Raw genomic sequence first — 12480 nt, 5'->3', positions numbered from 1 at the left:
AGGAACACAGAGAAACAATATCCTGCCATCTGGTCCTCTCAGGCTCCTGCCCTAACCCACCCCTCACCGTATGCAGTCTGGGTGATATACTCACCAAAAAGTCTTCCTCACAGAATACTTTGCCATTGACAAAATAGAAGGCTTTTCCTCTTAACTTCCTGCCTGAAGTAAAAACAGGAAGATGGGGTAAAAGGTTAACACATAATGAAGATAGTTTTAAAGAAACAGCCCCTAACTCTAACCACACAAGGGATGCCAACTGTTGATGACAGTTTTGTTATTAAAGGATGATATTAGCTGGGTGTGGTGCTGGTCATCTCTATCCTAGCATTTGAGAGGCAAAGACAGGAGGATCACCACAAGTTTGAGGCCAGCCTATGCTACATGGTGAATAACAGTGTGATCCTCAGCATAGAACAGACCAAGTCCAGGAAAAGGGTCCCCTGGCTGTTGCTGTTTAACAGAAAGACTTAAAGCTAACTTAGGGTTCATGATATGTAGCATGAATCTTAAAAGGTCTTATTAATAAAAACAAACCTGGAGCTGGGTATTAGGGTGAATGCTGGAAGATCAGAGAGGCAGAACAAGCCACAGCCACCTCACCTTGCCAATTCCTCAGCTGATCCTGTTATTTCAGACTGGAAGCCTCTCAGCTGAACTGTGCTGCTCAAAAGCCTAAAAGTTTAACCAGCTCTCGTTCCTGGTCCTCACACCTTAATACCTTTCTGCCATCACTTCCTGGGATTAAAGGCGTGAGTCACCATGCCTGGCTGTTTCCAGTGTGGCTTTGAACTCACAGAGATCAGGATGGATCTCTGCCTCCAGAAGGCTAGGATTAAAGGTGTGAGTGCCACCATTTTCTGGCCTCTATGTCTATCTAGTGGCTGTTCTGTTCTCTAACCCCAGATAAATTTATTAGGGTACACAATATATTGGGGAACACAATATCACCATAACGATATATTTTCTTCTAGGACTTCCTCTCTGCTTAGAAAAATGTCAGTGAACCTTGGTGACAGGACAGAGGAGGCACACACCAGCACAGGGCACTGGCAGCAGTCTCTCCTGAGGCACTAAGGGCAGTCACCCATGACAACCTACCAGAGTGCTATAAAGTGGTTAACTATAAGCCGGGCGTTGGTGGCGCACGCCTTTAATCCCAGCACTCGGGAGGCAGAGGCAGGCGGATCTCTGTGAGTTCGAGGCCAGCCTGGGCTACCAAGTGAGTTCCAGGAAAGGCGCAAAGCTACACAGAGAAACCCTGTCTCGAAAAAACCAAAAAAAAAAAAAAAAAAAAAAAAAAAAAAAAAAAAAAAAAAGTGGTTAACTATAAAAAGCCACAAGGGAAGGATGTGTTGTATTTTCTCTTGATATAAATGGTGTGGTCTGGTGTATGGGACTTTGTAGCCGGAAGTTTCTCCAGGCCTGCCCAGCCCTGCAGTCTGGACGAATCCCTCCTGCCCAAGGTCCTGCAGCCACTTATAAAATAATCAGAGGCTTAATATTAATTACAAACTGTATAGCCTATGACTCAGGCTTCTTGCTAGCTAGCTCTTTCATATTAAATTAACCCATTTTTATTAATCTATGTTTTGCCACATGACCACAGCGTTAACTGCTCTCTCACATCTTGCTTCTCCTGGTGGCGACTCACTGTGTCTCCCCTGACCCTGCCTTTTTCCTTTCTCTATCTCTCTTGGATCTCATGCCTGGCTCCATTCTGCCCTGCCATAGGCCAATGCAGCTTTATTTATTAACCAACCGGAGCATCACATATTCACAGCACACAGAAAGACATCCTGCAACAGGACTTCAAAGCATCAACTCCTAGATTAGACTTCTGACTCTATAAGACTGAAACACTGATTAGAAAGACAGTCTCAGTTGGGTATGGTGGCGCACGACTTTGATCCCAACACTCAGGAGGCAGAGGCAGGCAGATCTCTTTGGTCAGCCTGGTCTGCAAAGCAAGTTCCAGAACAGCCAGGGATGTTACACAGAGAAAGTCAGTCTTGAAAAACAAGAAAGAAGAAGAGAGGGGGGGAGAGGGAGGGAGGGAGGGAGGGAAGGGAGGGAGGGAGGGAGGGAGGGAGAGAGAGAGAGAGAGAGAGAGAGAGAGAGAAGGAAAGAAAGAAAGAAAGAAAGAAAGAAAGAAAGAAAGAAAGAAAGAAAGAAAGAAAGAAAGAAAGAAAGAAAGAAAGAAAGAAATCAACACTTTTTATTGTAAATGAGTGAAGAGCCAGGACATATGATGGGGCAAGTTCAAACACAGCACCTCCATGGGGAATGCAAATGGGCCTCTATAGTACTGGGGACTCCATGTGCTTCTAGTGTCCAACTGCAGACAACCCACAGGCCTCTGGAAGTCCCAAAAGCCCAATGAATTCTTGGCATTGGATGGAATCAAGATCCTGGGGTCAAGTGTCACAAAGCATGATGGCACAGGCCTGTCATCCCAGCACTTAGGAGGCTAAGGAAGGAGAATGAGAAGCAACAGCAGCAGCAGCACAAGCCTGTTACATTATCTTCACAATAATCATGGTTATTAATAGCAACCTAATATTACCATATAATATAAAGATGTCAATTCCACCTGTAATTAAGAGAATGTACATTAGAACCACAATAAAATTTTCTTTAGCTCAATAATTGGCTAAGTAATTAATCTGTCTGGACATGGTGAAGTATACCGGTAATCCCAGCACTCAGGAGGCAGAGGCAAGAGGATCAGGAGTTCAGGTTCAATCCAAGCTACCCAGCAAAATCTTAAAAAACAAAATCACAACAAAAGAAGAAAAAAGATTTTGAGACAAGGTCTTACTATGTAGCCCCAGCTGGCCTGGAACTCAGTTTGTAAACTAGGTTGGTCTCCAACTTACAAACATTCTCCAGCCTCTGCCTCCTGGGTACTGGGATTAAAGTAGTGGGCCAACATACCCAGCAACAAAAGAAATTTTACCACATCTGGTAACCACTGCAGAAGTATCCAAGAAGTAACCATCCGAGAGTCATCTGTCAGGAGCCAAGAGCCCTGAAATCCATGTGCACAAGGTCACAATATGCTCTACAGGTAAAACAGAAGCATCTTCAATGCTCTGAAGCTGGAAGAACTGATAAACCAAAGAAGAACCTAGAATTATATTCAATGGATGTGACACTAAGCATGGATCAAAGTTAAAGGATTTATACATAATATCATTAATTAAACGTGGTGATATTTTGTTTGTGCTTTAACAAATTAAGTTTGCCTGAAGATCAGAGGGTAGAGCTAGCCACTAGATAACCATAGAGGCCAGGCAGTGGTGGCACATGCCTTTAATCCCAGCACTTGGGAGGAGTTCAAGGCCACCCTGGGCTACACAAGATTGTCCAGTCTAAAAGAGAAACAGAGCCAGGCAGTGGTGGCACACATCTTTGATCCCAGCCCTTAGAATCTCATGCCTTTAATCCCAGCACTAGGGAGATGGAGACAGGAAGTGATATGGCTGGGCAGAGAGAGGAATATAAGGCAGGAGGAGATGGGGGCTCAGCTCTCTTTTGGCTAAGGATTTCATAGAGGTAATGGCTGGCTACTCTGCTTCTCTGATCTTTCAGCTCCACCACCACCCCCACCCCCCACCCCCGCCCCATATCTTGTTTTGTTTTTTCGAGACAGGGTTTCTCTGTGTAGCTTTGTGCCTTTCCTGGAACTCACTTGTTAGCCCAGGCTGGCCTCAAACTCACAGAGATCCACCTGCCTCTGCCTCCCGAGTGCTGGGATTAAAGGCGTGCACCACCACCGCCACCCGGCTTCCCCCGATATCTTACTACAGATTTTTATTAATAAGAACAATTAGGATCTGTGCTACACGACCACACAGTGTCCAGAGTTTGAAATGTGTCCTTCCATCAGGTCACACACTGATCACTAAGTCCTGGTCCAGTCTTATCTATGGAGCACCCATATTTCCCTGATTTGTGCTTAGACTTCCCAGAGGATGAACCAGTCAGAGATGGAACCAAAGGTCATAGGGGCTGTGGTTGTAGGTAGAGCACTAGAGGGAGCAAGGGTACCACCAGGAAACAGGACTTCATCTCAAACACCAGCTCTGCCTCCAGGAGTAGGGGCTAGAAGTGCTAAGGAACCTGAGCTAGAAACCAATACTTGGATTTAATAGGGGTAGAGGAACTGGGGAGAGGACTTAGCAGTTAAGAGAACTTAATGCTCTTGCAGAGGGCCTAGGTTCCATTCCCAGGACTCAGGTGGTGGCTCACAGTGAGCAGTAACTCCAGTCCCAGGGAATCTAACACCCTCTTCTGGCCTCCATGTGTACCAAGCATGAAGGTGGTGCACATACAGATACTTACATACATGTAGGCAAAACACCCATACACATTTTTTTAAATCTTAACAGAGGAAAGAATAGCTCTATTCTAAAATCCACAAAAGACTATTAATATGCAAAAGTAGTAAATCTCCTAGCATGGAAACAAACACAGATGAGGGTGGGGGGCTGTGAAGTGTTCATGATCCCTGTCACTGCATGTTTTCCTGAGCTACTGAATAGGTGTAAAATGACAAACTCTTCCTGGAAAGGAAACTTTAAGATGTTTATCTTGATTCTATGAGGCTGAGACTTGGCTTTGGGACAGAATAAAAAATGTCGATAAATATTTACTCAAAGGAAGGATTACATAAAACAGAGTACATCTAACTGATGAACTGTTATGTAGCCTTTTAAAATACCAGATGAATAGTGTTTTAATAGAACCAGAAAATGTTTATGCTATAAAAAGATAGTCAGAATACATTAGTGAGTGAAGAAAGCAAGCTGGACACGTGTATTCATAGCACAATTCTTTTGTAAGTATCACATACTCCATTGATACATGGCAGGAAGAAGTGGAATAGTGGCCACAGTGGTGGAAAAGTTACATGGAAATGCTACTCTATGTACTTCTAAAATACCTGACAAATGGTATTATAAATTTCAGTTTTTCACTTCATGCATTTTTGTTTTGTTTTTAGAATTATGTAAAACATAATACACTTATTTTTTAAAAGGCCATGCTATTCATTTTTAAAAAAAATCCTATTATGACGTGAAAAGAAAAAGAAAAGTAAGATTTAAATGTCCCAACCTTGTAAAGAAGGCAGTCCCTGAGCACCTGCAGAATGGAGGGAGGCTTGCTCTTTCTTCTTTCCCATGTTTCACCAAATGCAGGCATTGCTTTGATTTCTTTTTTAAAGACAAGGTCTTGACATGTAGCTCAAGTTGGTCCTGAACTCACCAGGTAGCCTCGGATGACCTTGAATATTAAGCACTGATCATCTTAAAAATCACCAGCTTGCTAGACAACTGCTCTTCCTGCTAGCCTTGAGCTGAAAAGTCTTGGGCCCAGACAGGAAGAGTCAGGGAGGAGCCCAGAGGCTAGTTTTTTCTCTATGTCTGGTTTTCCTCTATTCTCAGTTTAAATGTTAAGCACCCCCAGAGACCCAAGAGAGTGGAAATGGGCCTGTGCCAAAGAACTTGAACTTTAGTCCTCACTTCAGAATAGAAACTTGTGGTGGTATTGTGTTCCCCAAAATATTGTGTACCTTAATAAACTTATCTGGGGTCAGAGAACAGAAAAGCCACTAGTTAGGCAGTGATAGCACACGCCTTTAATCCTAGCATTCCAGAGGCAGAAATCCATCTGGGATCTCTGTGAGTTCAAGGCCACATTGGAAACAGCCAGGCATGGTGACTCACGCCTTTAATCCCAGGAAGCAAGCCTTTAATCCTAGGGAGTCATGGTAGGAAGCAGAAAGGTATATAAGGCGTGAGGACCAGAAACTAGAAGCATTTGGTTGGTTAAGCATGTGGCTGGTTAAGCATTCAGCTGGTTAAGCTTTCAGGCTTTGAAGCAGCACAGTTCAGCTGGGATTCATTCTGGATGAGGACTCAGAGGCTTCCAGTCTGAGGAAACAGGGCCAGCTGAGGAACTGGTGAGGTGAGATAGCTGTGGCTTGTTCTGTCCTTCCAGTATTCACCCCAATAACTGGCCTCGGGTTTGATTTTATTAATAAAAACTTTTAAGATTCCTGCTACAGAAACTAGATACAGCCTTCAAATTTATTTGCTTGTATTTTGTCAGAGTGAGGAAAAAAAATACCACCTGCCTATTATCTTTTATGTGTCAAGGTTTGTTTGGAGCCTTTATATAGTCTTTCTAATTTTTAAAGATTTGTCTTTTATTTTTAAAATTTTTATGTACATGTGTGTGTCTCTTGTGTGTGTGTGTGTGTGTGTGTGTGTGTGTGTGTGTGTGTGTGTGTGTGTATGCCATGTGCAAGGGCCCAGGGAGGCCAAAGGATATTAGATCTGGATGTGGAGGCAGTTGTGAGCTGCCTAACATGGGTGCTAGGACTGAACTCGAGTTCTCAGAAGATCAGTGAGTGCTCTTAATCTCTGATACATCTCTTTAGCATAAGCTTTGTATATTTTAAGGAACACACTGCTGACTCTGTCTTGTCACCTGCCTTTCAGGGATCTAACAGTCATTTTCTGCTCAAAGTCACCTTCTACTCCAGGTTTCAGATTGGGGAAATGCTTCACTAGAGTGAAGCAGAAATAAAACACATGCCTATTTATCACTGAACAGAGCTGTAATACCAGAATTGATCACTTCTGGGAGTAACATGAAACTATACCTCAAGATCACGCTCAACTTTGGGGGTTTCCTTTTCTTCTCATAAAAACACACTTTACCTCCAGTAATGGTATAGAACCCAGAGCCTTGTATATGACAGATAAGAGCTCTACCACTGAGCTATGCCCCCATCCAAAAGCACGATGATCTAGTTAAATGCTATGGTCTTCGTGTCATAAATGAGGAATTCTAGGCTCATCCAAGTAGCAAGTGAGCAGCTCCATTTGATTCTGAAGGTGCCTGACCAGCTGCTTCTTTCAGCCACCCCACACTCCTAGTTCTTGTAGAACACAAATCCACATTCTCCCTTCCTCAGTGAGAGCAAATGAAGCTTTCACTATTTGCAGTACTCTTTACCAGTTCTGTCACAGGTAAGTGTAATCAGAATTCTCCAATAACACATACTTGCATAGAACAAGACTGGCTCTAACTCATACCTGAAGGCAAGCTAAAACTGCTACCTGTTTAGAGAAGGGAGGCATGAAGGGAGCCAGGCAAGTTAGGAAACATCAAGCAACCAGTTTTGAGAGCAAGGAGGAGAGAATGCTTGATCCAGGCTCAGTCACTCCAGATCTGGCCAGAAAGACAGACACCAACTCAACTAGAGATTCAGGTTTATAGGCACTCACAGTTAGAGCACATAGCTACCACTAGATGGTGCTAAACCCAGACAGGAGCAGGACAGACTGAGGCAATCCATCTCAACGAGAGCCCCAAACTGGCAGGGGTGTTAGGAGGTAACAGATTATTTCATTAATCTTGCAATAATGCAACGCCCTACTTTAGGCATTTGAGTCTAACTTACTGCATTTTTACTGTGTCTTCCTTTGCTGATGAGTAAATAAACACTAAAGAAGTCAAACTTAAAGCCTAGAGCTGAAAATACTAGAGTTGAGATTCAAATACAGGGCAAAGATAACGGTCTTCCTAGGGCAAATATAACGATCTCATCACACTACACAATCTCTCTTGTTTCTGTTCTGTAAGGATTCTCTCTGAGTATGAGACATAGAGGAGGAATAGGCTATCTACACATGAATTTAATTAAAGTAACTTTAACAGTAAAAAGTGTATTCCAAGTACTTGATGGGCACTGAGACCACAAGGTTATAGAACATCTGTATTGTCACACAAAATGTACCCTGATCTACTTCTTCAAGCAGCCTTTGCCAGGAACATTTTCCCCAGTTCTGGGGTGGGAATCAAACATCAGAAGAGTTGGGGTCCCAGTAAGGACCTTTTCCTAGTTTGTTGAAAGCTGTCTTCTTGCTTTGTCCTCATGTGGTGCCAAGAAAACTACCTCTCTTTCTATTCTCGTCTAAGGACACCACTTCCCCAGTATACTACCTTGAAACACCATCGCACTGGGATTAAGGGTGGGACATAAAATTTGGAAGATCACACACTTCTATTCCATTACAGGGAAGATGTTGGATTTCTTAGTGTTGCCAGTGAAATCTCATCCCCACTCTGTTCATCTAGGCAGTGAAATTATGCCACTGTTTTTCTCTTACAGAAGCTCATCCTTAGAGGCATGTCATCAAGGAGCATGACTGCTAACAAACAGCATGGTGAGCAAGCTTCAGCGTGATTTAAAACAACCTATGTGGGGGCTATGAAGGTGACTCAGAAATATTACTCACTGTACAAGCATAAAGACATGAGTTCCCGTCTCCAGAACTCACATTAAAAGCTGGGTGCTACTATGCACACACTGGTAATAGAAGGGGTGAAGTGGGGTGAAGACAGGAGAAATAGCTTGTTGGGTAAATCTAGCTCCAGACTCGGTGAGAGACCCTATCTCAAGAAAATAAGGCAGGACACAATAGAAAGGACATCAAATGTCTTCTGTGCAGACACACGGAGCCACACCTGTAAACAACATACATGTACATACATCCCTCCAGCCCCACATATCACCTGTGGATCTGTTAGTGCTGGCCCCATCTCAGAGTTTCTGGTTTTAGTATGGATGGGAAGGTGCTGAGGACCCACATTCCTAGTAAATTCCAGCTACCAACGATGGACTAATCCAAGGACCACTGAAAACCACTGGGCCAGAGGATGTCTTTGACCTTTCTCTAAACCAGGACTCCACCAGGTGCAATGTGTTGTGGTCAAATCACAGGATTGGATAATGAGCATCAAGCACACATGTCAGGATGGGTGTCAGTGCTACAACTTTAGAATTCTAGACTCAGAGTCTCCTATTTCCAGCCAGCTGTGGTGATGCATTCCTGTAATCCAAGCACTTAGGAGATAGAGACAGATCAGGAATTCAAGGCCAGTCTCAGCTACTTCAAAAGTTTAGGGTCAGCCTGGATTAGATGAAATCCTGTATGTACAGAAAAGTCGTTCCAAACCACTTTCTGTACATAGGGTAAAGAAATTTGCCTTCAGGGTACTTCAATAGAAAAAAGCAGTGTGGATGAGTGACAGGGACAGCATCAACAGTGTCACACAGAGGCCAGCCATTTAATCTGACAAGTAAAACTAGGCTTGCAGTGACACCAGTCTCCCTTCTAGAAATAGGAGTGAGATAACAGAATCGGAAAAAGCAGTTGGTCATTAGCTAAGACTTCGCTGCAAATGCCTCCTTGATGGGTAAAAACACAAAGGTCCCCCAGCAAGGAAATGAGTTCCTGAGCAAAGGAAGTAAAAATCTAGCAGTCATTTAGATTAGTTTATGTCTGTTGTCCACAGTGGCAAATAGACACATGTGGCTATGTAAATGTAATCAAAATAAAGTAACATTAAAAGTTCAGTTCTGGGCTGGGCATGGTGATGCACACCTTTAATCTCAGCAGAGGTAGGGTGAATCTCTGTGAGTTCAAGGCCAGCCTGGTCTACAAAGCGAGTGCCAGGACAGCCAGGGCTGTTACACAGAGAAATCCTGTCTGGGGGGGGGGGGAACTGGGGGGGGAAATAAATGAATAAATCTTTAAAACAACTCAGTTCCAATACAACTGTGGTGGTCCACACCTATAATTCTAGCATTCAGGAGGCTGAGACAGAGGGATGGCCACAACTTTGAGACCAGCCTTATATAGCAAATTCAACTCAAGCCAGTTTGGGCTAAGAGTAAGACCCTGTCTTTAGAAAAGAAAGATAGACAAATAGAAAGTAAGTTAGTTACTTGAGTTCTAGGTCTTGAACAAGTACATTCCAAGGACTTGGTGGTCACCTGTGACTAGTGGGGAGAAGGGTATTGAGTTATCACAAAACTCAGTCTGATCTACTTCAAACAGCTTTTTCCAGAACAGGTTAGCTCTTAAAGCATACTGCTAATAACAAAGTAAGACAGGGAAAATACTTTATTTGGTTTTGCTATTGTTGGAGATACCATGTTACTCAGCTAGCCTAGAACTCTCAATCTTCCTGTCTCAGTCTTCTGATTGGTGGGATAACAAGTATGTGCCATGATGCCTGGCAAATCAACCATATTGATTAAGCTCAAATGAGCAGATCTCACTTGCACTTCATGGGCTCACCTGGCCCTGGTAAGCCAAGGTCCAGGGCAGAAAGGTGGAAAACATAGACATTTAGGTCTTGCCTGGATTTGTCTTGCCTTTGTCCTTGTCTCGTTCCAGGAAAGAGACACTAATCCATTATCTATCCTCTGGGCTCCTTAGTAGATAGCTAGAAAATGACAAAACTATGACAGGAAGCCCAGCACAGTGCCAGCTCCTGTTAGGCTACTGTCATAAGTTACCAAGGCCAGGTCCTTTAGTGATCTTCAATTTCTTTAAATGAAACCTACCTGAGGAATAATCATACCCACCACTATTTTCCTCTTTGTCTATATGCTCCATGTCTCTAATCCCTTCTCAGTGTCCACGTGGTGCAGGGCTGGGCAGTGACCACTACAGGGAGTGTTGCTGAGCCACTCCTATGGCCTCTGTCCAGGAGGTGTACTTGCCAGACTCGTAAGCTATTCAGTGTCCTGAAAGCATATCTAGTTCCTGGATGCTGAGCTCCGGCCCTCCTGATGGCTGGAGTACACATAGAAAGATCTCTTCCCCTCTAGTTTTTAACTGGCCAGAGGCTGTGTTGATTTTGAGTCATCAAGTCAACAGGATCTCATGCAGCAGGTGGCTCTGGGGATGATGAAGCAAGAGAGAAAGGATGTGGGACATCCTTCTAAGGGGGAAAAAATGGTCTAAAAGCAAGCACACATCATGATATTGACAAGGGAAAAACAATTGTCTCCACAAGTGTAGTGAATACACTAGTTTCTGGTCACCCCTCTTGTGTCTCCTGCCCTGCACACTTTCTGCCCAGCTCTAGCCTATTTTGGTTCCTTCCAGCCTACTCCCTCATTTACTGCTTCCTCACCCTACTCTTCCTTTCTCATATTCTTGACCTATAGTGTTCTCAAATCTATCTGACTCACTCGGCTCACACTTAAGTGCTAACTAAGCACAATGAAGAATACTGGGACAAGTGGGGATCAAAGGCCACAAAGATCAGACCTGCCATTGGAGCTGAGTCCTTCCTTCTCCTACAGGAAGATCTTCTAACTCCTGAGTACCACTGCCCTAGTTCTAGTCCAGGCCACTTTCCTCACTCCCTAAAGAGGGGCTGCACACTAAGCCTGTTGTCACAAGGCCCTGCCTGAGTCAGCAGCTTTTCCAAAAAGTCAAGGCAAGATGGTTACCCAGTGCCAGCCTCCTCCTTCAGCTAGTATACTCTCTCAGCAAAAGGAATTGCGCTCAGGAGTGAGGAGGAAGTGCTGAGGATTCACAAGGTTCTGGATTAAGAGCCAATCAAGCTGTTTGGGATGATACAATCAACAAGCCAGGCTGGGTTATAAAATAAGGGCAACAGCAGAACTCCCTGGACTATGACAAGGACTTGGTGAGGCCCTTGGGGCATCACACCCATGGTAAACTAGAAGTGACACCTCAGAATTATTTAGGAATATCACAGTGCCTCTGTTGAGAAGCAGGATTGCCACAATTAATAGGTTCAACCTCCACAAACTCAGAGTATGTGAGTGTTTCCAAAGCTGGCTTGGCAAGCACTTACAAAATCAAAGAAACGGTCCTGGATCCCAGAGGCAGCTTGAGACTTTGTAAGGAAATGAAAATGACTGACAAGAACCTTCTTGGGCTAGGGAGATGATTCAATTGGGAAGTAATTGCTGTGTAACAGTAAGACCTAAGTCTGATCCCCAAATCCACATAAGAAAGCAGGTACTATAGAGTGTGTTGTAATCCCAATGCTGGGGAGTTGGGGACAGATAATCCAGGGTACTCACTGGCCAGCAGCCTAGCTTAATTGGTAATCCCTAGGTTAATGAGAAATCTTGTCTCAAAAGACGAGATGGCAGTAAACAATGCTGCCACCAAACTCGATGGCTTGAGTTTGATCCCCAAGTCACGTGGTGAAAAAAGAGAACCAACTCCTACAAGTTATTCTACAACTGTACTGTGGCATGTTAAGCCCACCCACTCACCCATACAAAATAAATGTAATAAAAGGGGGAAAAATCAAGGTAGATACTTCCTGACAAAACAGTCACAGTTCTTTGGCCTCTACATCTGTCACACAAATGTGCGCATACACTCCAACCCTGACAACAATAAAAACTTTTTCTGACCCAACCTGGCTAGGGTAATTATATAAGGCCTTGACCACTTTCTTCCCTTATAGCCTATTCCAGAAAGTACCAAAGGGAACTCGATGTGATCCCCACAAGTCAGCATTCTCTTTCTTCTCATCCAAGCCCACCACCACCAGAGATGAGTGCTAGCATCTCCCTAGCCAAGTTTCTAGATAGTGTGAGCCAGCACTGCCTAGGCCACT

General features: G+C 43.9%; 1 protein-coding gene across 1 annotated transcript in view; it reads right to left on the bottom strand.

Annotated features, from left to right (window-relative positions):
- Limd1 (LIM domain containing 1) overlaps positions 1-12480 on the bottom strand; it is a 54115-nt gene that overhangs the window by 7658 nt on the left and 33977 nt on the right. Inside the window, exon 3 of the mRNA XM_006990792.4 lies at positions 95-162. Coding sequence (XP_006990854.3) covers positions 95-162 — 68 coding nt within the window. The remainder of the gene's footprint in view (positions 1-94; positions 163-12480) is intronic.

This window comes from Peromyscus maniculatus, chromosome 7 (assembly GCF_049852395.1).
Source record: "Peromyscus maniculatus bairdii isolate BWxNUB_F1_BW_parent chromosome 7, HU_Pman_BW_mat_3.1, whole genome shotgun sequence".
Taxonomy (NCBI): Eukaryota; Metazoa; Chordata; class Mammalia; order Rodentia; family Cricetidae; genus Peromyscus; species Peromyscus maniculatus.
This window is presented reverse-complemented; position numbering and strand designations above follow the sequence as displayed.